Source organism: Rattus norvegicus, chromosome 1 (genome assembly GCF_036323735.1).
Source record: "Rattus norvegicus strain BN/NHsdMcwi chromosome 1, GRCr8, whole genome shotgun sequence".
In the NCBI taxonomy this organism is placed as follows: Eukaryota; Metazoa; Chordata; class Mammalia; order Rodentia; family Muridae; genus Rattus; species Rattus norvegicus.
In genome coordinates, this window is record NC_086019.1 from 208,410,057 (window position 1) to 208,434,377 (window position 24,321).

Consider the following 24,321-nt stretch of genomic DNA (forward strand, 5'->3'; position numbering starts at 1 on the left):
GTGTTGTGTTATGTATATTCTGTTACTTAATATTAGTAATTAAGATTAGAATGAAAGAAACTGTTTGCCTTGGCCAGGTTACCAAGGAAAGCAGGATTGTCTGGTACATTATTGCCACTGAAACAGCTATCTATGTCTGTGAAATTATTGTTATTCAATGAACTCTGACACTGTGGAAAAGACACAAATGTGTTCATCTGTTTCTGATAGAGCAGGTAGCCCCTAACTTGGATAGCCAGCCTAGCAGGAGAGAGGTAAGCCCATGAGTCAGGCAGAAGACGTGGCTGCATGTGGATGGAGGGCCAGATGAGGGAGAGAGGAGCCCTGGAAGGCCCTCTGGGCAGAGAAAGAGACCAGATGCCATCCCACACCAGCACTGCTTCCAGCCCAGGCAGGTTCCCACAGGATAAGGTAGGGGTAAGGATGGCTGGCTCCCAGACTCACAAGAACAAACTTGGTAGACCCATCCAGGTTCCTGCTGGAACCCAGGGCAGGGAGGCAGGCGTGGGTGGAGGATGACGGCTTCTCATGTGTTTCAGACTTAAGAAGCTGCTCCTTGGTCAGAAGCCACAACACAGTTCTGCTGCACAGGCCCATCCACACATGGGGCATCCTCTAGCCCATGATGGCTATACTCACACCAGAAAGCACTGTGCCCAGGCAGCGCGGCAGCACCCTCGATGCTCAGGGGTTAAGAATGCTCGTTACTTTCAGAGGACTGGAGTTCAGTTCCCAGTTCCCATACCAGTTGGCTCACAACTGCCTGTACCTGCAACTCCAGATGATCCAATGCCCTCTTTTGACCTCTGTGGGCATCCATACACACATATATGTGTATGTACACATAAATAGACTTATTTTGTCTTTAGAATTTTATTGATTTTATTTTCATGTGCATGGCCCTTTTGCCTACACACATGCCTATGAAGCCACACTACACTGGCTGCTTTCACAGAGGACCCAGGTCCAATTCCCAACACCCACGTGGTGGTTCACAACTGTCTTTAGCTCTAGTCCCAGAGGACCTAATGCCCCCTTCTGGGCTCTGTGGGTACCAGGCAAGCATGTAGTACACAGACATATATGTAGGCCAGAGACCATGCATACATATAAAATAATAAAATACATCTTAAAAAGATCATTTTTGTTTATATTTTTTATATCATCAGAAGAAATCTCTCTTCCTTGAAATATAAACAAAACCTGGCCCAAGGCGGGCTGTGTCAGGGGCCACTGGTGATGTGAATTCATATTAGGGGTCCTTGGGGAGGAGCTGTTTCCATATAGGTGATGGCTCTTTGAAATGCTCCTGGATCTGTTCTTCCAGGGTCTGCGATGTTTTCCTCTCGAGCTGTACAACCTGGAGAGAGAAGCCCATCAGAACTGTCTCCATCACCCTTCAAAGAACCAGGGGCTGAAACTACCCACCGGGTCCATGAAGGTTATGAACCACCCAGGGATAGTGTACAGATGGCACTGGGGAAAGGCTTGGCACTGGAGAGTGCCTGGTGGCCACAGTGGATGGTGAGATTCCAGGTGCTTCTATTTCTGCCCACTGTGAGGCCACACAGCATCAAAATCCCTTGCTGATCTGTAGAAACTGCTGCCAAGTGGGTCTTCATGGTAGGTAGGGTGGCCACGCCCTTATTGTTATTAAAGACACCAGAGCTTGGTGCTAGAGAGATAACTTAGTAGATGAGAGCACTTGCTGCTCTTCCCGGGGGACCGAGTTCAGTTCCCAGTACCGAGGTCAAGCTTTTGTAACCCCAGGAGATCCAATGTCTCCAGCCTCCATGGGCACTTGACTCAGGGGTGCATATGCACGGATACACACAATAGTTACAAAGAACAACAGTAAATTAAACAGAGCTGACCCAGCTCCCACCCTCTGCTCTTGGTGGCTAACCTGTTCCATTCCTGTGACTCAGTGACAAAGCATGCTACATCAGTTACATCAACTGTATTAGCTACAGCAGCTACACAGGGTGCGGGCTTGCCCAGCCAGTGGGGGACAAAGGATACAACATCCTGACCCATGTCTCTCAGCTTCCCAGTGGCCATTCTTCCTCCTACTGACTTCCACTGAGTCTTCTGGGTTACTGGGGGTGGCTTGGGGGTTGTTCCCAAAGTCAGCTGGATACAGTCATTCCTTTATGAGGAGAAGCCAAGAGGGTTTTCTAGCACCATGCCAGCCTTCTTTGGCTGGGACACTACTGAATGAGTCCCTCAGGGGTGGGGACCATCAATATCCCTGCCTTTTCCCCTGAATGTCAGAAGCACTGACCCCAGCCCAGTCATGATGACCAGACCATAATGACTTCCACCTAACAACAAGGAGGTGGGAAGTACACCTTGTACCCTCAAAGTGCATGCCAACTGCTCAGGGATCCTTGCCACAGTCAAAGTTCCTGCCAGTTTCTTCTGGTCCCTTGGGTTCTGCAGCTGTGCTGAGCAGCTGTCTCTCTTCAGCAGAGCAGAGCCTGGCTGGGAAGGAGCTGTGTTTAACTTGCCATCTGGGGGTGTTTTCACTATGGTCTTCAAAGGAGGGAGGGAAGGGGTTAAGTCTGCTTTAATTAAAGTCGTGGTACCTTTAACCCCAGTACTCCAGAGGCAGAGGTGGGGGAGGGCCTCTGTAAGTTTGAGCCCTGAACAGTTTACATGGCAAGTTCTATAGGGCTACAAAGAAAGAACCTGTCTCAAATATATATACATATACATATTTATATGTGGTTGTGCATTCCTTTAATCCCAGCACTCAGGAGGCAAACATAAGCAGATCTCTGTGAGTTCAAGACCCTTCTAGTCTACAAAACAAGTTCCAGGATAGCCAAAACTGTTACACAGAGAAATCCTGTCTCAAAAACCAAACCAAATCAAACCAAAACTATATATGTATATCCACATACGTACATAGAAAATGAAATAATCCACACCATGCCACTTCGCATTTAAAAAAGTTTTTCTCCTCAAAGGAAGCCCCTGCATGCTCTCCCGGGTATGACACACAAAACTGCCTGGCTGTGCCTACCTGGTTGTCAATGCAGAGGAACTGCCAGGGCCACCTCGTGTTGTACAGAAAGGGTCTCAGGTCAAACCTGTTGTCGTCCGGACTGTAGTTTTCAGCATGATATGCTGGCGTGAGGGTTGTCATCTTGTGCCTGTTTATGGAGTACTTTGAGAAAAATCGCTTTACCTTCTCAGCCACCTGGTGGGCAAGAGACACATGGGTTTCAGGTTAGAAAGGCAGGAGAGACTGAAGGCTGAAAGCCCTGCTTTTGGGGGAAATAAGTGACCAGTAGGTGCCAGCCCTGCCCCTGGCTTTTCCTGACAGCAGCATGGAGGTGTATCAGCTGGGCTGGCGCTGGCTGAGCTGCAGGACTATAGAGTCCTGGTTCTGACAGCCCAGAGCTGTGCTCCAGGAGGCCTCCAAGCAGGCTTATGTGCCCACAGAGACCTACTGTATTCTGCAGCCTCTGTAATGCACCAGCAGACATGTATAGCTGGCCCATACTTAGGTTAACTTAGCAGTCAGGAATCCCCAAGCTGGTAAAGATGAAAGCCAAAACATGTTATTGTGTACAAAATGAAATTATCCTTTTGGGGGGCATGCCCAGGTAGCTCAGCCTGATATCACACATGCTTCACCTGTCTCGGTGTACAGCTGTCTTTCCACATGTTGAGCAGTTTGCAGAACATGCTGTAGGGCCCTGCCTTGGCGACCTTCCGGAGCCTGCCGAAGATGGAGAGTTCTGTGTACGTCATCCCCATGTCTTCCTATGAGGACAGAAGTATGTTCAAAATGCAGTGCGGTAGTGCTGGGAGGGTCCTCACAGCCTCTTGAAAGGTCTAGGGAGGTGAGGCTCCACAGGGCTAGAAATCGGTGCCTAACCAGGGATCTCAGAACTCACTTGGTGACAGGAAATACAGGTTTGGAAGATGGCCATAACCCTGCAAGGCATGGGAGGTGGCTGTCTCTACTCCAAGGTTGCTCCGAGGAACTGGAGGAACCTGGAGTCCTTGCTTGCTGTTCTCATTTTCCCTCTGATCCACCATATCTCCTCTTTCCTCAGCCCAAACCACAAGAAAGCTAAGTCAGAGTGTCTGAGGTCAGTGATTCTGTCGGCCTGAGTCAGGGGCCTGGGGCAGGAAGGTCTCCTTTAGGCAGAAGGACCCAATGAGAAGGAGAGACACATCCCCCACCATTACCTCATCCATCTGAGACACCTGCCCATCGGCTAAGGGCTCTAGTTCTGCAGTGGCCGGCGCTGACAGGATGCTGCAGGGAGACACACTGAGTCAGTCACCAGGGCTGCTAATGGTGCTATGAGCTCTGGCAGGACATCCCTAGACAAACTGCAGTTGGGTTGACCATGACTGGCAAGCCTCATTCATGGTCCTGTGTCTTCATGACCTGAAGGATAATGAACCAAGGGCAGTAGGGGCTGACGACCTTCCACTGCAGGGCTGTTGGGGTCAGAAGACTTGGCAGGGCAGGTATGGTTGGGTAGTCTGACACACTGCAGCACACTTGGGTGGATCCTCAGTCTGTGCCTATGAGCTGCCAGGAACAAACTCTCTGTGACAACCAAAGGGATCTCCACATATTGTTGGAGGTCCCCTGTGGGCAAGACTGACTCTGTGAGGGGAGCAAGGACACAGACTTTTCCTGGTACCAGGAGCAAGGCTGCAGTGGCCCGACAGGCTGATAGACTGTGATGTCTTCAACAGGTACTCAGCGATCAGGCCTGTCAGGTGCCAGCACAGTCTCCCTACCTTGGGACAGCAGCAGAAGAGCCAGTCTTGAAAGAATTGTCCCTTAAGACACTTAGAACTGTGGGTGCAGGAACAGAAGCTGAAGGGCAGGGCATGGGGAGCTAAGAAGGGTGAGTAAGGCAAGCATGGCCCTGGTGGCCCAGGAGCCACAGAAACACTGGCAGGAACACTCACGCCTGCAGAACAGGGAGCTGGAAGCGCTCTGCACACAACTGGACGAAGGCTCTCAGATCCGTCTTGCTGATGCCGCCTATGGGGTTGATGTCCGCACTGGAGCAGTCATACTTAGTCAGGTAGCCGAGGAGACTGTCAGGGAGAAAGGACAGTGTCCTCATGGTTCCTGGGGTATTGAGGGGTATAGGATATACCACTGCTGGCCAAGGGCTTCCTTCTTCCAGGGGCCTAGAAGTCAGGAGCCTAGCACAGCACAGCCCTGGAGGGGGCTGTCAAAGCTATATTGAACATACTGGGTGGACACCTGCTTTGGCTCAGAATGCTTGGGTGACACAATCAGCCCACTTGGAACAGCTTGTCTAGAAGGCTAGGCTGAGCTAGATGGAGACAAGGTACAGAGGCCACAGAAGGGAAGACAGGACCTCACACAAATGTACACTTAGCCTGATAGATAGCTCTGATCTATAGCTTTAGATCTGAGACCTCACATGGCAAAAAGGTCCCGAAAGGTAAAGTGACTCCAGACAGAGACAGGCCTGGATTACAGGGTGGGCTTGAGAAGCAACCAAAGGCCTCCTCAAAGGGAATAAGAATTAGAGCCAAATCCACAGGGTGCCATCAAGATGCTGATGGTTGGAAGAGTACAGGGAGGGTGGGGTTGGTGGTGGGTATGGGGAGAGCCTCCAGCAGCCTCAGCACTTTGAGAGCTTGGAGCAGATATCCTGCAGTGACCTTGGGAACAAACAACTCAGAGCTTACATACCTCCCAACTCACCCACAGCCACAGCTCTGTCCCAGGCCACTGTGTTACCTGGTGAGACGACCCCATCTCACAGCCACATAGGAGTTTTCGCTGACCTAGTGGCTCCAAGCTAAACTGGCAAACAGTGATAAATCGACTAGCCTCAGGTAAGCGTCTGCAGGTAGGACAGCGGGATAGCACACCTGTGGTGGGACTCAGACTGTCACCAGAAGAGACACTTCAGGGCCTTCACGAGGGCCCATAACACATGCTGATCTCCTTGTTCATGAGACAGACTACTTTTCAAGGCCTCGGGGACCCTGGTGGGACTCTGGCTCTTTTCCTTTACCTCCTGCTCAGGTAACGCCAATCATCAGCCATGGCTGCCTATAGTGTGCTACTGGCTGTTGTTCTGGCCTCGCCCTGGCCTCCTGTTAGCAGGAACACACCCATCCCACCCTCCCTCACCTATGAGTCATCCACAGGCTTGGGACAACAGCCTTCTTTCAGAAGGCAGCCACCAAGTGGCCTGGCTAATGTTGGAAACCCAGGCTCATGGGCTCCCCGTCCCTCCCTGATGGAGGTTCCTGGGCCCAAGTTCTGTGTATAAATTACTGGATTGTGCTGAAGCCCTGCATTTCTCCCGGGAGGTGAGATTTCTGTCAGCAGAAGGTACCTGACAGCCTGGGTTTACCTGCTCCCCAAATACTGAGTGGGAAGCTGCCCAGGAGGTGGCTCTGGAGCGGGGCAGCGGTGCCAGGCTGCTCTGTCCTGACTTGACCCCACTTCCAGTCTGTTTGCAGTAGAGGGCCCCAGCCCAAGGATGACTCTAAATCAAGTCCAAGTCCTCTAGCAAGTCATCAAAAGCACTCCTGGGACTTAATGGGCCCAAGATGCCACGGGCACTACCCATCATCCTCCTGGCTGTGCTCATCGTCTCTCTTCAAGCTCCTGACTCACTGCTTCCCTTGGCGCCATCTCTTAGAAAAAAAAAATCTTTGGCAAAAAAACAAAAACAAAACAAAACAAAACAAAAAAACCAAACAAACACCCCCCCCCAAAAAAAAACCAAAGCTGGGTGCCACTGCAGAGGGACGGCAACCCAATCATACTCCTGTCTCCTCTTCTCAACCCCACCCTCATTGGTGAAAAAGAGCAGTCTTGGGCTCTGGGGAATGGCCCTGTAGGTAAAGCACGGGGACCTTAGTTCAGATCCCCAGCACCCACATAAAGCTGAACACAGTGGATCCATCTGTGATCCCAGCACTCCTGTGGGGACAGAATTCCCAGGACCTTGGAGGGCAGCTAGCCTGGAGTACACAGTAGTGAACAATGACAGCCTGCCTCACACAAGGTAAAAGATGAGGACTGACATCAGAAGTTGTCCTCTGATCTCCAAAAACATGCCACTGCACATGCTGACTACACACACACACACACACACACACACAGGCACATAGACACACACACACAAACAGACACACAGACACACACACACACACACACACACACACACACACACACACACACAGATACATACACAAAACCTGCTAGGTATGGTGATACAATCCTATAGTCCCAGTTCTCAGAGGCAGGAGGATTGCTTCCAGTTTTGAAGGCAGTCTGGGTTACATAGTAAGTTTGAAGCCACCTTCATGTACTTCATTGTAAGAAGCTGTCTCAAAGTCAAACCAAACCAAACTGTAAATGTCTAGAGTGGTGTATGTATATGTGGGTGGGTAGATGTATAGATAGATGATTGAGGTTGTATGTATGTATGTATGCATGCATGCATGCATGGGTGTGTGGATGTATGGAGGAATAGGTGGATGGATATACGGATGTATAGGTGAATGGACAGGTAGGTGGATGTATGGATGGGTGGATGGATTGGGATGGGGTGTATGTATGGGTGGATGCATGTATGTATTTATGGATAGATAGCTGGGTGGGAGTGTATGCATGTATGTATGTATGTATGATGTATATATGTGTGTGTAGGTGGATGGATGGGTGGTCAGAGTAATGGATGAACAGATGGAAGACTCATGACTAGACAGACAAGAAGACTAATCAATAAATACATGATGTTTTAAAATTCCTCAGCTAATGAGGAGCACGTGGGAACAGTTAGGAGGCGTGGTGGCTCACCCAAAGAAAGTGGGAAAGCCGAGCCTGGAAAAGGGATCTACCAGTCTCCACTGCTGGGTCAGAGGTTGGGTGGATTGTACCTGGAAACAAGAGAACCACTGGGTGTTTTTTTAAGCAAAGAACAAAGGGACCTGTCTTCAGTTCACATAGAAAAACAGCCATCTTGTTTGGAAAACTGTTTGCAATGGCATGACCTTTGATGCACAGGACGAGGAAGCAGGGGTCCTAGCATGGCTGACAGGAGCTGGAGGTAGACCAGGGACAGAAGCAACCTGAGCTGGGTGAGTGTGAGCTGGGCTGGGAAGAGATATAAGTGTCTTGCTCTGCACTCTGGATATCCTGACATTACGGGGAGACTATGTGCTGAAAGGACCAAGCTTCCATCTAGAAACTTAAGATGCCCAAGTCCATCCCAGCCACACGCACCTCTCATCTACATTGGCAGATCCAAGCACAAGAAGACTTCCTCGAGCACCCCGAGACCAGAGGCTCAGCTGAGCAAACAGGTAGGCAAGGACCATCCTAATCCGAGCCTGGGTGAGGGAAAAAGGAAGTTATCCTGTGCTAGGACCCACGAAGGAAGCAGCTGCAGTACAGCGCAATCCTATCGCAGCAGGCTCCCCACACCAGTCTACTGTAGGGTAGCACCAAGGGTGACAGGAGGCCAGCACCGAGTAATGGTGGCCAGGAAGATAGTCGGCAGTGCCCCCACACCATTTACCACTGGAGAGGTGGCCATGCACACCAGGGGCAAACACAGATGGCATGATGACATCCCAACAGGCAAACCCTGGAAACTTCTCTTTCCCTGTTGACACATGGCACGTAGGCTAACCAAGGTAGCCCAGGGATGGGGGGAGGCTAGCCATGCTAGGCCTCGATGAAATGCACAGGTCCCCACATACACCCATGTGTGATCGTGCTCTGGCACACAGCCTCTCCAAGGCTCAATGGGCACACCCACACACACACACTTAGCCATGCACGCACACTCACAGAGCAGCAACCCAAAGCACGGCTGTGTGGCCAGTGTCTCTAGGAGACTTGCGGAAGGTTAATCCAGCACTGCCCATCTCATCCCCAGGCTCCTGGTTTCCGTTACCTTCCCCTTCACATCTTTGTGAGGCCCAGAGCCAGGCTCAAATACCTACCTGCACATTCTGCAGGGCCAGGTTCTCCCTGCTGCTCCCTCCATGTGCTGAGAACCGAGGGAACTTCCCAGTCACCAGGCTGAAGATGCCCAAGATGGCCTTCACAGCAGGGTCGATGTTCAGACTGATGTGGTAGCTGGAAGAACAGTGGGGGGGTGGGGAGAGGGGTCAGCACAGGAGCGCTAACACATGCTCTTAACTATCTGTAAAAAACATTTCTTGGGCCTGCGGGTAGTGGTGCATGCCTTTAATGCCCATCACTGGGGAGAAAGAGGCAGGTGGATTTCTGAGAGCTCCAGGTCAGCCAGAGCTTCAGAGTAAGACCTGACTCAAACAAACAAACAAACATTCCCTTGGTGCTGGAGAGATGGCTATTAATTAAGAGCCCTGAATACTTTTCCAAAGGACCTGAATTTGGTCCCCAGCACCTACAAGGGGGGCTCATAATCAGCTGTAACTCCTGTTTCAGGGATTCAATACACTCTCTGTCACTCACAATCATATACTTACACTACATACATAATTATAAAATAAACTAAAAACATTTTCTTATCACATGTATTGGAGGGTTCACACATTCCATGGCATGTATGTGGAGGTCAGAGAACAACTTTTGTTCTCTCCTTACGGCACGTGGGTCCCAGGGATTGAATCAGGCATCAGGCTTGGTGGCAAGTGCCTTTACCTACTAGCCATCTCTCTGGTCATCTATTACCATCCAACAGCATGAGATTCAACCAGTCAGCACAGTCACCACACTGTAAAAGCATTACTGCTTGCCATCTACTCCCAGAACATACCACCCAGAAGGAAATCTTGCTCAGTAACTGTCACTCTCCATTCCCACCTGTCCCAGCTTGACAACCCCCAGTCCACTGTCGGGACTAACAGATTCGTAGGGACATGCTGGGCTGGGTAACTCCCGGAAATGGAGTTGTGCATGCCACGGCCTTTGACACCTGCTGTGTTTCACTCAGCATGACAGTTCCAAGGGTCGCTTATGCTGCAAAGGCACTCCACACCTTTTTACTTCAGAGTAACACTCCTCAGTGCGCACAGATGGCATTTTGTTTAGCCACTCATCAGCCAATGGGCGTTTATGTCATTCCCTCCTCTCATGACTGTGAGGAGATGACAACCTGGGGCATCCGTAAGAGGGAACTGTTTGGACTTGTAGCTCCTTTGGGCATAAGCCCAAGAACAGAAGTGCTGGTGGGAGGCTTTGGCTGTGTGACAAGTGGTTTCTTGTTCTTCCAAAGAGCCAAATAAAAGAACAATCTGGATGAGGCAGTCACACCTCTTGGAAAAGTCTCCTTGATCTTCCCCACACAGCCTGCAAGCTATGTCCAAAGCCCGATGGACAGCTCTACAGTAGCCTGCTGATAGGAATATATGACCTACATCTGCACCTAGGTGCAAGGCTGGGGGATGCATGTTTAAGCATGCACATGTGTATGTGTGCACGTCCATGTGAACTGTATAGTCTGCGGCTTGGCTGTATTGTTTCCGTAAATTCTGACTCAACCCACAGAGCATTTCGCTCAGCTGGCAGGCACACAAGAAGACACTGCAGTCACAGCTCTGACCTTTGCCATGGTGCAAGCCTGAGCTCAGCATACGATGGAGTCCTACCTTCCAATCTGCTGAGCCAGTTTTGTGGCCCTGTTGTGGGTCTCCTGGGAGGAGTTCTCACTGGCCATGTAGCAAGTAGTGAGCAGCCGTCCGCAGAGCTCCCGGGGATCCTGAGGGGTGTAGCTGCTCTCGTCCACCAGGTTTTGGACGTCTGTCAGCACTTGCTGATCTGGGGTTACCAAGGCAGGATGAGAACCACTATCTGTGCAAAGTCTTGGCCTCCCTCCCGAGTGTCCATGCTGCTAGGCGACATCTTCCAAGTGCCAGCCTCTATCTCCCTGGAGCCTCTATAGGTTCTAGGTACCCTGGTCTGAGCCTAAGCTCCCACACATTAATCCCAGTCTGTCTCTAGAGCCTACCCAGCTACCCCTTTTCTGATGTTAAGGTCACAATCCATCTCCCACATTCCATCGCCCAAGGTCCCTTGCATCTAGCTCCCACTGGTCACTCTAGAGAGCACAAATCTAGCCTGGTTCATTGCCCATAGTCCTAAAAAAAGAGCAAGTGCCTGCACACTGGCCCCTGTTCCCACAGGGCTAGCTGTGTTAACTCACTGCTCTGCACTGGGCTAAATGTGGTCTGTGTTGGGCTAACCTGTGTTTTGTGCTAGGCTAACCTGTGTTTTGTGCTAGGCTAACCTGTGCTGCTCAGGCTATTCTCAGTACCACTGTACCCATGGAGAAATAAGGTTGATCTAGGTTGCCAGTCCCCAAAACTTGTGTCCCCCCCCCCCCCAGGGCTGCACTGTTGACAGACAGCAGTAGGCAGACAAGGTCGCATCATCTAACTGCCCAGGAATGGCTGTTACTGGCCTGGGTTCTGGGACTTAAGTAGGACAGGTGACATCTGTTCCCAGCAATGAAACCTCCCTCACCCATGGTGCCCACAACCTGGGTTTGTCCTCTGCTCCCTGCCTGATTATGAACCCGACACCCTGCTCAGATCAGTGGACATCATGTCACCTACTTCCGCTCTTCACAGCCTCACAGACCAGGCAGCACATGGAGTAGACGACGCAGGCGCTGGCTGCACTGTCCACACCGCCACTCAGGGGCAGGAAAAACCCGGCCTGGAAGGGGCCAACCAAGTTCTGTGCAAACCGAGCTGCAGATAGGCTGTGCCTCACTCAGTGCTCAGCCTAGCACAGCCCTGTGAGTCCCAGATCCCTACAGGAACGCAGGGCTCAGTGCTGTCCCGGGAGAGTGGACAAATGACATGTGATTGACAGAAGTGTCCTAAAGGACAGGACACATTGTTCTGGGTCCCAGGCTGGCTTTCCGGTCCTGTGATGGCACACGTTAGGAGATGTGGGAATTCCACCATCTCTCAACAGCTCCACAGACCACCAGTTTCCAAGCAGGCTTCATCCATCTGGTCTCCTCTGGCCATTCACATACACTCCCCCAAAGAAAAACATCACTAACCCACCCTGGACTCACACACCAACCATGAGAGCACATGGAGTAGAAACAGCCTACCTGATTGCTCCGTCGAAGGAAGTCCCAGAGCCAGCAGGCAGGCCCGAGGCTGCAGGAGATGACAGTGTTGAGTCTGGAGCCCTAAGCCTGGCTCACTGCACTTCATGGAGTCCCCAGAAGGCAGTGCAGAGGTACAACCCTGGCCCAAGCTCTGGTTGGGATCTACTATAGGCATTTCATGTCGATTTAGGCATTTTAGCTCTGAAACGAGTCTGGTGGAAACCCCCCCGAGATACCTCATGTAAAATTGGGACGCTGAGGCCTCAGAGGTTAAGGTTCCAGTACAGGGAGACTACCTGGAGGAGAACCAGGCAGCCTGGCCTGGCCTCATCAGTCACAGCATTTTTTTTTTCCCAGACAGGTCTCACTATGTAGTTCAGGCTGTCCTTGAATTCATAAAGTAGAAGCCACTGAGATCTAACTCCAATGAAGCATAACACCTACCCTAGGCAGACGTTGGGAATTCTTGCATCCCCCACACCTGACAAACCTTGGCAGCCACTAGGACAGTAGTGTCCACAAAGCAATAGGATCTAGGCCCAAGGGGTGGGCACCCACCTTATCTCCTCCTCAGGCCTGTGGTATGTCCACTCCACAGGCTCTGACACTGGCTCCAACAAGTCTTCACTGACCGAAAGGGCAAAGTCCACTGTTACCCGGGGGTATGGGTTCACTCTGGTTGCCTGTCGGGGGAGATGTCAAGACACAGCCAGCGACAGCTGCAGTTTGGAGCCTTCACAGGTGAGGCGCAGGTTTCCAGCAGCCATCAGAGATACAGACGAGCTCACAGGGAAGTGGGAAGGACTGATTAAAGTTGCCAGGGGCAGACAGGTGCTTGCAAAGGCAGAGAAATTACAAAGCTTTCCCTGAACTGTGGGAATGAGAGAGGAACAGCCACTCAGGAGAGGAGTCCTCTTTAATAGCCTGAATGTGAGGGCCACATGTGAGTCAGTGGGTTTACTCCTAGGACACACCCAGGAAAAAAAAACCTATGCCCACTCAAAACTCTGAAGGAGTGGGTAGGCACCCAGTGGTATAGCCATGGGGTAGAATTCCACTGTACCCTGCCTGAGAGAGAGCAGAACCCCATTCTGCTTCCACATGGTGGACTCCAAGGATGCTCGCTTAGTTAGAGGGGCCAGGCCTACAACAGCATCTGTGGTGCAGTAGTGTCTCTGAAAACGTTCACACTGTTACAGGCAGAAAGCAGACCAGTGGTGGCTAGGAATCAGGGGAAGGGAACAAGCTGTCATGTCTCTGCATGGTTCCACATGCCGGCCCCATGGCCTTGGCCAAGCCCACAGCATACCATGCCACCTGAAAGGCCTGTCTGAGCTGGCGCCTCCCAGAGCACTCACCTCCAGGTTCCGTGATGAGATCTCTGCCCTGTAGCTCCTGACGTCCTCCAGGTCCAGCGTGGCAGTGAGAACCTCCTGGGTGGGGAAGCAGGGAGAAAGCAAAGGACTGCTGTGTCATGTGCATGGGTCAAACTTTTCAAAGCAGGGGCTGTGCACCCAGGAGGATGAACAGCACCACTGCCCTCCTGAACCTTTTCCTCTTTAAAAAGAAAGTATTATAAGCGCTAACCTAGGAAGCGCAAGGCCCTGGGTTCGGTCCCCAGCTCCGAAAAAAAGAACCAAAAAAAAAAAAAGTATTATATTTTTATTCTCGAGTGTATGTGTGCCTCTGTGTATGTGCATGTGAGTGCAGTTCCTGTAGAGTCCAGAAGAGGGCACTGGACTCCTGGTGCTTGAGTTACAGGTGATGGTGGGAGCTGCCTGACATGGATGCTGTTGGGACCTGAACTCCCTCCAGCTGCATCAGTCACTGACACCAGCATCTGAACTACATTTCCCAGCAACCCAGCAGTTAGAGTAGGAGACACGACCCTGTCAGTAACTTGGGGTAGAGGTCTTTCTGTTTTACTTGAAAGACACACAGAAAGCAATGGCTCCTTCTCCAACTCTGAACATAGCCATTTATAGATAGGATGGCTGGAGCCACTGCAGCCATCCTGTGAGCAGAGGAAGATGGAGGAGGGGACAACATAGAAAGCAACATGGAAGCCAACATCCACATCTTCCGGGTGTTGAGCATGCATGAAGACCCCATCCCATGGGAGGTAAGAGGTCTCCTCTGTGCTTCCCAGGGCCCAAGTGGGATGTGATGGTTAATGCCACCTTTCAGTTCAATACAGTTTAGAATCACCATGGAACCCAATCTCTGGTCCTGTCTCAGAGGGAGTCTCTAGATTGGGTTTATTGAGGTAGAAAAATGTGCTCCAAGTGTGGTTGGCACCAGCCTAGGATGTTTCCAGCCTCTGAGATGTACTGCTGACAAGATCACCCTTCCTTACCTCTTTCTGCTCTCCAGCTGACTGATTCAACTCAGCAGTTCTGGCTCCAACTCCTCTCCAAGGAGACTGATTCAACTTAGTGTCTCTGAACTTCTCCTAAATTGTTGTACTTGACCTCAAACTAGCTCTGGCCATCTCTTCTGATCTGGCTCCTTCTCATCCTCTGGCTCATTCTGTCTTCACCTGTGTCTAGCTTGTTCTCTCTCTGTAACCTATCTTTGTACAACTGTCCCAGTAAAACTGCCCCCTCTCTCTGCGCTGTTCTCTTAAGTAGCTTCCCTTTCCGCTCTCTTCTTGTGAGAGTTAGGCATATTCTATTCTGTCAAATCTTTCTCTAATTTGTCACTTTGCCACTCAATTAGACATCACTTCTAAACTTGGCTCACAGTTGGAATGCACAGTCTGTCGTGGAGGCAAGGCTTGGAGGCAGGAGAGTGAGGCAGCTGGTCACAATGTATCCACAGTCAGGAAGCCCAGAGAAGAACACGGGAGCTCAAACCTCTTCCTCCTTTTCAGTTCGGGATTCCAGAGGCTTTCAGGACTAGGTCTAGGTTAGCAGATGGAGGTACTAAGCCTCCAAGACGACAATAAACAGGAGAATAAAAGTAACTTTGACAGGCCATAGTCAGCATGGACATACCTGTTGCTCTATGTTCAGCCGAAACATGCCCTAAGGGAAATCTGTCCTCACACTCAGGGGAGAGGGAGCTATACAAATGGGCAATCAACTGACTGGGCAGTGTGAAGGTTGCTCCCCATTCCCATGCTTGGCTCATTACCACATCATCCAATGAGAACTGGGTTCCCTGGGCAAAGATGCTCCCATTCATCGCAATCATGGCACAGCCATCATAGTAGAGTCGGTCACCGTCACAGCCCTTCTGATTGGCTAGCAGGTAGATGCCACCATTCTAGAAGAAATACAGGTGACAGTACAGTTGTCAATGATGGATATAACCTATGACTGCAACTTGCATTTTACAGAATAACTAGATGCACTAAGCCTGGTCCCAAGTTTCCATTGGCATCCAGACTCTGACAGAGATGGTAGATAAGGGAAGGGACACAAAGCCCCATAGCTCCAATTCATGTGGCCTTGCCAGATGTATTTACAATTTCCTTCAAATTAAAATATCAGGAAGTCAATAATTTACAAGTCTCAGGAAGTTCCTGAAACTCACCAGATAAAATAAGCCCTTCCTCTCTATGGTCACATAAACAGTTATGACTGCTGAGAGGCTCTCAGACCAGTCAAGCTGCTGGAAGAAATTTTCTGACTTGTCAAACTGCCTGCAAATTGTGAAGAGAGCTCCAAAATTCCAGCTTTTATGAGCTATTGATAGACTTTGGTGATGTAGCTGCTTTTGATTCATCCCTGCTCCTGTCTGCAACCCCTCACCTACACTGCTGGTAATCCCAATGAACTCATTGGTTTACCATGCTGAACTTCGGTAGTATTATTACTTTGGTCTCTTGTTGGTTCACTATCTGTGGTGAGTAGACCTATGTTGGGTCTTCTCGAGAATTGTGTCATATGACACCAAATATCAGGCATAGAATATCCACTTTCACTTTGCCTCAGCTCTCAGTGCAGTGCTGATGACCCTATCTGACAGGACCACTGCAGCTAGAGCAGTGTGACAGGGCAGCATTGAGCTTTGAGGCCACCAGAAACACTGTGACCTTGGGTGGCCTCTGTGAGGGCTGGATGTTATCCCCACCTATGCCTATCTTCAACCTGGGACATGACTATCTGCACCAAGGACTAACAGTGGTGCTCCATTATGTCCAAGGTTAGTGGCGGGTACATGCAAGTTGTTATGGGTCTCCATGACAACCACGGACAGGAGAGCACCCTGGTTCCCTGTGGCAGCAGTATCAACAGAATATGTTTTGAATGATGGCAGTTAGGGCCAGGTGATACCAGGAAGAGGAGTCTGGGATGGACCAGGCATGGCAATGTAATACAGCTTGCAACCACAGCTTTACATATATACCAGAAGTGGCTGAGCCCTGCCCAGGTGCCATTGCCCCCTCACAAACTTCTAACTTATGACCATGCTCTACCCACCCTGCCCAATACCCACCTTGGAGGTAGCCATGGTTACCAGATCCACTCTGGTATGGGCTTTTCGTAGCACGTGGTGGCTGCCCGAGGCATTGGTGATGATTTCCACACCATCCAGGCCCATGTTGACGTGGGGGCTGTGGAAAGAGTCAGGTGGAGTGACTGATGGGCTCCTGTGGCCCCTTAGCTATCTATCTGGAGGGACCTGACCCTCCAATGGTTAAGGACATGACTTCAGGAGGCTGCAAGGCTTGGGTCTTCCCACTGTTTGACCCACGATGGGGAATGGATGACACAGAGAGCCAGCTGACCTGCATGGCGTCCAGAGCTCCTCACAGATCTCACTCCCAATACAGGTGTCCTGGGTGGCCAGTACCACATCTCCAAAGGGCACAGTTTTCTGCAGTGGAAAGAAAAGACCACTTTAGATCCCAGGGCCACCTACTGGGTTACACACTGGTCTGATTTCCTGAAGGCTGCCATGCTGTTCCAGGCTCTCCCTAAGGCTTTTCTTCCTCACTGTGGGTGTGCCCCGCCCCAGCATACACTACTTTTCAGATCCCAGGCTCTCCCATTTTCCCACTCACGACTACGGGCCATGCAGCTTAACTACGGCTGCAACAGGCCCTCTCCTCCACTCTATCTCCTGCCACCAACAATGTCACCACTCTCCAAAGCTGCAAGAAGAGCCACAATCCTAGGTCCACAGTGCAAGAAGAGGGACAAATGTGAGAGGTGTGTCCACCACCAGCTGATTGTGTTTTCTTAGAACTGTCTGAGTCAGAGTCTACCCCATCTCAGGGCTGACTCCTGCAGTCTGGCTTGTAATGAGCCCTTCAACACTCACCTTCAACACTCTACTCTGTGCTTCCACCTACCCAGCTATGCGCTGACTCTACCCCAGAGCTCCTCCTGTGTCCCACCCTTAGGAAGCCCTGGGGAGGACGCACCTGCTTTGTCAGGTCCTGTAACATCCGAGGGAGGACATATTCCTCAGTTTGTCTGAAAGGAAAGAATCAAAGTACGGCAAAACTGAGATGTGTGGTCCAAGTTCCACCCTGCTGGGCACAGCCATTGGGGAGGTGAAATGCAGGAAGTGCCTGACTGTGCTTATAGCATGCTGGAGTCATTGGGTGCTCAGAGGGTGGGAAAATACAGTCTTAGATGTGGAAAAACTGAAGCTGGGGTTCCCAGACCCCTGGGCACCCAGTTGTCCATGGGGTGCCACAGAGAGGAGTTGGGAATGAAGTGTCAGAGGTCCCCAGGCCTGCAACAAGGCTAGGACCATGGTGGTCCTCAGACCCTTGGCACTGCTCAGAGTCACAAAGGGCAGAGAACAGAAGAGCACTGCAAGCTGAGGACTATCCCTGGGAGTCGGGCTGGGGGATCTGGCTTAGTTCAGCAGTGATTGTCCTTAGCTTGGTGGCAGTTGTGGCTGGGAGTGCAGAGAGGCCTTCTACAGGAGAATTAGACTGCACCTCTGTAGGCGAAGGTCTGCTCCATGCTCCCCATGGCAGTGGTAGAAAAAAGAGACAGTCTTGGTTCCAAACTGTTTCTTGATTGTTAATCGTGGAAAATGGATGCGTACTGACTTCTCAGGGTGGATTCAAGGGTAAATACCCTTTGCAGGGAGGAATGTCTAGGAAGGGAAGCTTATTGGCTAAACCCTCAGGGTTGCTGAAGAACTCTGTTCTGGGCCTACATGTGGTCATGTTTCCTGAGGTGGGAATTATGGCGCATGTTTCAGGCCAGGAATCTGACAGGGAGCAGGGATCCCTACCATCTCAAGTGTATACTGAGTCTCCTGGGAAATCAGACCCACTCTACCTTACCAAGCTTCCTGGCATGGTTTACTGTCCCACAGAGATGAGGTCCTGGGAAACAGGAAGCAGGGCACAGGCGCAGGCCCTCAGATGTACACCCAGCACAGAGGCCTATAACAGACTCATCCATACAGGAGTATTTCTGCCTCTCGGTGTTTTCTGAGAGACTGGATTTAGATCACCATTCCAAGGGAGAAATCAGGTGAGATTCCCAACCCTGGAAAAGTCCTGTGGTTTCACTGGCAGACAGAACCACACCTACCATAGCAACGAGACAATAGAGTCACAGTCCACCACCTTGGACAGGCAGAGTTTGCCACACACATCTTTGGTCCAGGAAGTCTCAAAGATCTGTGCCAGTGGACTTAATTAAAAAAACATACAAAATAAAAAGCTGACACTTCTAACCTCAGACAGGTTACTCCAAGTGCACCGCTTAGACAACAAACACAGACTTTTCTGTTTGCTTTCTGTGGTGGTTTGAACTTGCTTGGTCCAGGAAGTGACACTATTAGGAGGTGTAACCCTGTTGGAGGAAGTGGGTCGCTATGGGAGTAGGCAAAGAGAGCTTCCTCCTAGCTGCCTGAGGAGCCAGTCTCCTGCTGCCTTCCGATCAAGATGAAGACCTCTCAGCTCCTTCTCCAGCATCAAGTCTGCCTGGATGCTGCTACGCTTCCTACCATGATGATAATGGACTGAAACTCTGAACCTGTAGGCCGGCCCCAAATGAATGTTGTTGTTGCCTTGGTGATAGTATCTGTTCACTGTTCACTGAAAACCCTAGGACAGAAGTTGGAACCAGGGACTAGGTAGGGTATTGCTGTGATAGGCCTGACCATGCTTTTGTTTGGAGGAATGTGGATCTTGAGACTTTGAAAGGCAGTGGAATGCTTTAGATGGGGCTTAATGGGTTATCCTAGTAGGAATATGTAAGACATTGTCGCTGAGGGTGATCTGAACTCTGGTGGCTACTGGCTCTAGAGGTTTCAGAGGATTTTTTGTATTTTTAGTTTCAGAAGACTTTTAGTGTGTAGCCTAGAGACTGTTCTTGTGATATTTTGGTGAGGAATGTGGCTGCTGCTTTTGCCCTGTCAGAAGAGTCTACCTGAGGCTAAGGTCAAATTAATGAGTCTAATTGCACTGACAAAGGGGGTTCTCAAAACCACCCAGTTTAGACTCTGTGCTGTGGTTTACTTGCACGAAGAACATTTTGATGAAGCACAGAAAGCTTAGAAAGAAAAAAAAAATGGATGGTTCGAAAAACAAACAGGTACCAGGAAGTAGAATGGAGCTGACTCCTATGTTCAAGGAGACAAACAGAGTAAGGGAATGGTGATGTTGAAGTAAGATCCCATCCAGATAAGTTTATTGTTTATGTTTTTGAGTTGAACCGAGGACTTAGCTATTGTTGTCATTTGGACTTTATTCTGAAGTGACCCACAATCCAGAAATGGAGAGCACAACTGTGATCCAGGTCTTAAGGCTGGAAGACACTGGCTTTTGATCCAGATCTTGAGGAACAGTGGCCATGAAAAGCTTAGGCCCAGGCAGGGTGGTATATGCCTGGCATTACCTCAGCATTCAGGAAACAGAGCATGTAGATCTCTGAATTCAAGGTCAGTCTACAGAGAAAGTTCCATGATAACCAAGCTTAGGCAGTGAAGGAGTTGTAAAACAGAAAGTTGGTGATGATAATGTAATAGAACAAGGGGGCCATGTTCCAGCTCCAGCAAGCAGCAGAATTGTGGCCCTGGATTTAGAGTCAAGAATAGAAGAGACTACTGGGACAATTGATGCTGCTTAGCTGGAGCTAATAAATTAGTGATGATTAAGAAGAGACCAGCAGGGCCGGAGAGATGACTCAGTGGTTAAGAGGACTGACTGTTCTTCTAGAGGTCCTGAGTTCAAATCCCAGCAACCACATGGTGGCTCACAACCATCTGTAATGAGATCTAATGCCCTCTTCTGGTGTGCCTGAAGACTGTAACAGTGTATTATAAACTTATAAATAATAAGTAAGTAAGTAAAATTAAAAAAAAAAAAAGAGACCAGCATCACTGAGATGAAATCTTCTAGGAAGTGTTTTCTGAGAACACAAAAGAAACTGTGTTCCAGAGATAGCCAAGGTTGTACCTTGTGCTGCAGCTGTCCTTGGTAATAGGTAAGAATCACCCGGGTGGTACTGGTTTTGAAGGCATGAATGGACGGAACATGGAGATCAGCAGAAGGTTGGCACTGTCGGAGGACAGGACGGACCACTCACTGATGAAGGTGCAGCCTTGGTTGCAGTTAATGGCCCAGGACTGAAGGAATCATGCAAAGGAGTTGTGGCTTGGCACCTTGAAGAGAGCCTATGAGAGGCTATTGGTGAAGCCTAGTTGCAGCAGAAGACCCCAGTGTACTGGAGATGCCAGTACCATGAGATGACCACCAAGAACAGTAGCAGCAGTGGAGAGGAGTCAACTAGAGCCTAGAGTCATACAGAGGGCAGAGCTAGAGATGGGACCCAAGCCCTTTGGAGGAGCCCAGAAGATCATGTGTGGATCCCAGACATTGGAACAAGAAGCTGTAACATTGAAATTGTCTTGGATACCCTAAGACATTAGAGATGCCAGAGCCGTGGGATACCTGCGGAGGAAAGCTGCCAACAGGGAATCAGCCCAAAAGAAAGAAGTTTGTTGCAGTCAACGAAGATGAAAGGAGTTGGAGATCTGAAGACCGCTTTGCCATCAGACATGGAGATGCAGAGTTTGGAGTTTGCCCAGCTGGATTCTGGTCCAGTATTTCCTAACTATGACGTTTTTAAAAATGGTAATGTATACCCTGTGATGTTGGAGGTATGTGATCTGCTTGTCTGATTTTTATTTTATAAGGGATTACAATTAAGTGATTGGCTCACTCTTAGGAGAAACTTTGAACTTTTAACATAATTCACACTGTTATAGGTTATGGGACTTTTGAAGTTGGACTAAATCTGTTTTACAATATGCTATGGCTTGGTCCCCATAGACTCATGGGTTTGAACAAGCTGAAGGGGCCAGGGAATGGAAATGGTGATTTGAATATGCTTAACCCAGGCAGTGGCACTTTTAGGAGGCGTGGCCTTGTGGTTTGAATAAGAATGGTCCCTGTAGGTTCATATATTTGAATGCTTAAGGTGTGGCACTATTTAAAAGGATTAGGAGATGTGGCATTGTTGGAGAAAGTGTGTCAGGGGGATGGAAGGTAGGGGAAATAGGCTTTGAGATTACCAAGCCCAAACTAGGCCCAGGTACTCTCTCTTCCTGTGGATCTCTCTGCCTGTGGATCCGGATATAGAACTATCAACTAGTTCTCCAGCATTATATCTACCTGTGTGCCACCATGCTCCCAGCCATGATGACGCTGTACTAACTTTCTGAAACCGTAAGCAAGCTCCGATTAAATGCTTTTTGTAAAAACAAGTTTCCATGGTGATGGTGTCACTTCACAGTAATAAAACACTGGCTAAGATGGTAATTTAAAACACAGAGCAGGGCTTCCCAACTGGGGGCATCTTGCCCCCTAGGAAACATTTGATAAAGTCTCATGTTTCCCAGGCTGGCCTGGAGCTTGCTATATAGCCAAGGGTAACACCAAGCACCAGGTTGAAGGGTGTGCACAACCATGCCTACCTAGCTCTACTCAGAGCTCTGACTACCATATACTGTCCCCCAACCCCAAATGAAGAATGACCTGTTCCCAAAGGTCAAATGGACTATGCTGAGAGTTTTGCTATAAAGAAAAATCTGAGACATGGTGTCAATTCACTTAAGAGTGACCAGTGACCACTGACTGGTGGCTGAGGTTTTATGGTTACTTCTGGTTCAGATTTGAACTGACAGCATAGAATTGACCATGTCTGAATGACAGAAATAGCCCTCCCCACCTCGCCAGTCCCCAGTGTTCCATAGTTCACCTCCCAGCTGAGGGTGTGTGTGCTGAGGACATTTAGCGAACACCAAGTGTGTGTTGGGACCATACTGCAACTGAAGAACCTGTCACTCACCGGCTCCTGGCCCAGGGGGTGAACCAGCGCAGTTCCCTGTAGTTGCCTTCATTGGCCAAGGCCATCTTGGGTCTGATGAGCAGAATCTTCCTATGGCAAGTGAAAAAACTGTTCACACCAAACTCCTGGGACAAGCAGGCCACTGCCACACAATCTGTCCATAGGATATGGTAAGGCTACTGAGCTGGTTCAAGACTAGGGCTCTGACCAAACCCCTCTCTCTCTCTCTCTCTCTCTCTCTCTCTCACCTACCTTTTTTCCTTCCTTCCTTCCTTCCTTCCTTCCTTCCTTCCTTCCTTCTTTCTTTCTTTCTCTAGGCTTAAGTTTTCTGTTTTCATGGTTCCATCCACCCAGCACATGCACTTTGCTGTAGGCTGGTGTGTGGAGGGTGGTTTGGGGTTGTGGCAAGGAAGCTTCCCTCACCTTGTCTATTGTCCAGGTAGCAAGGATAAGAAACCCAAAGAAACCCAACCTTGAGTCTCCTCCTCTAGACTGAGTGAGGGTGGCTGAGCCCCAGAGAAGGAGATTCATAGGAATTGCTGGGCCAGTGTGCACCCCACAAGGTCTCCCCGACAAGGGCCAGGCACAGGTATGCTAGCTGCCCTCACCTACCTGTTGAGAAAGATGACTCTGCAGTTGTAACGAACATTCCGGTGCATTATAGGCCTGCAGAAAGGAGGAAGGATGCATGTTTGTCTTGTCACACGAGCACAGCAAGCAGAGGCAATGACACTGACTACAGAGTCATGTGATTTTATTGTGTATACACAGGTGCACACCCCTGCATACACATGTGGAGGGCAGAAGTCACCATCAGAGGTCCTCCACAGGACAACAGAGGTCTTCCTATTCAGCTCCATCTTAAGTCTATCAAGATTAACTTTTACTTTTAACTGAGTGTGTTTATGGTCATGTATGCATTCATGTATGTGCACAGATATGTGGGTATGCATGCATATTTGTCTGTGCATTTATGTGCCTGCATCTGTGTGCACATGTATATATGTATGAGGCAAGAGGTGTCAGATGCCCTGGAGCTGAAGTGATCAGGTGGTTGTGATGTGAATACTGGGAACTGGCCTTGAAGGGTTTATGGAATGTGCTGTAACCACTAAACTATCTCTCAAGCTGTTCCACTTTATTTTTTGAGGCAGGGTCTCTCCCTGAGTCTGGGGCTCACAGACCCAGACCGAGAGATTCCTTTATCTCACCTCTCAGCTCTGGGGTTTCAAAAGCATCCTGATGCACATGGCCTTTTACATGGGTCCTGAAGATCTAACTGGGATCCTCAGACTTGCACAGTAATTCCTTCATTAAAGCTCAGAATGGGTGTACACACACACACACACACACACACACACACACACACACATACACACACACACACACAGTTCCTAGATGCTTTGTATTGGTATGAGGCTTCCTCAGATCTCTGGAGAAACTCTCAATTTTAGCTTTCAAATTAAACTCAAAGTGTTCTGAAACAAGTCTCCTTGGATGTCCCAGAGCTCAGGGTGACTGCTTCCAGCACTGTTTGCCTCTGCTGCCTCCTCATCTAGCCAGGGGCTCCCCTGCCCTTCATCTGTCAACAGCCCCTAGGCCTATTCATGGCTCATGCATGGCCACTGTGAGCAACTGATGCACCGAGGCTTCTAGTCCTCTCTCACGCAAAGTGAAGCACATAGGGATGGGATGGGTGTGTTTGGATTGGGCAATAATGTGTAGAGTACTAGATGCATAGATGGAAAGCAGGGGTTTCATCCCAGCACTCTGGAGGTAGAGGCAGGGGGATGAGATGCTTGATATCATACTAGGCTACGTAAGACACCACGGCTAACCTGGGTTATGTAAGACTCTGTCTCAGAGAAACCAAACCAGGCTGGTGGTGAAATGGCTCAGAAGGGCTGTCAAGCCAGCCACCTGAGTTCCATCCTGGAGGACTCACA

At 49.8% G+C, this 24,321-nt stretch overlaps 1 protein-coding gene across 3 annotated transcripts in view; it reads right to left on the reverse strand.

Moving 5' to 3' along the window:
* Positions 1 to 857: 857 nt before the first annotated feature.
* The window catches only part of Nadsyn1 (NAD synthetase 1), a 28,329-nt gene continuing 4,865 nt past the window's right edge, over positions 858 to 24,321 (reverse strand). Inside the window, exons 4-21 of one of the 3 annotated variants that reach the window (NM_181480.2) lie at positions 22,988 to 23,041; positions 22,376 to 22,465; positions 17,476 to 17,527; positions 16,837 to 16,925; positions 16,545 to 16,662; positions 15,237 to 15,368; positions 13,460 to 13,534; positions 12,660 to 12,784; positions 12,102 to 12,150; positions 11,590 to 11,692; positions 10,624 to 10,792; positions 8,992 to 9,127; positions 8,267 to 8,373; positions 4,948 to 5,079; positions 4,207 to 4,276; positions 3,646 to 3,774; positions 3,029 to 3,205; positions 858 to 1,360 (exon numbers count right to left, since the gene is read on the reverse strand). In NM_181480.2, the coding sequence (NP_852145.2) occupies positions 1,253 to 1,360; positions 3,029 to 3,205; positions 3,646 to 3,774; positions 4,207 to 4,276; positions 4,948 to 5,079; positions 8,267 to 8,373; positions 8,992 to 9,127; positions 10,624 to 10,792; positions 11,590 to 11,692; positions 12,102 to 12,150; positions 12,660 to 12,784; positions 13,460 to 13,534; positions 15,237 to 15,368; positions 16,545 to 16,662; positions 16,837 to 16,925; positions 17,476 to 17,527; positions 22,376 to 22,465; positions 22,988 to 23,041 (1,915 nt within the window). In that variant the 3' untranslated portion in view covers positions 858 to 1,252. Of the gene's footprint in view, positions 1,361 to 3,028; positions 3,206 to 3,645; positions 3,775 to 4,206; positions 4,277 to 4,947; positions 5,080 to 6,159; positions 7,921 to 8,266; positions 8,374 to 8,991; positions 9,128 to 10,623; positions 10,793 to 11,589; positions 11,693 to 12,101; positions 12,151 to 12,659; positions 12,785 to 13,459; positions 13,535 to 15,236; positions 15,369 to 16,544; positions 16,663 to 16,836; positions 16,926 to 17,475; positions 17,528 to 22,375; positions 22,466 to 22,987; positions 23,042 to 24,321 lie in introns of those variants that run through there. The other 2 variants (XR_010054002.1, XM_063265858.1) reach the window with 2 other exon arrangements.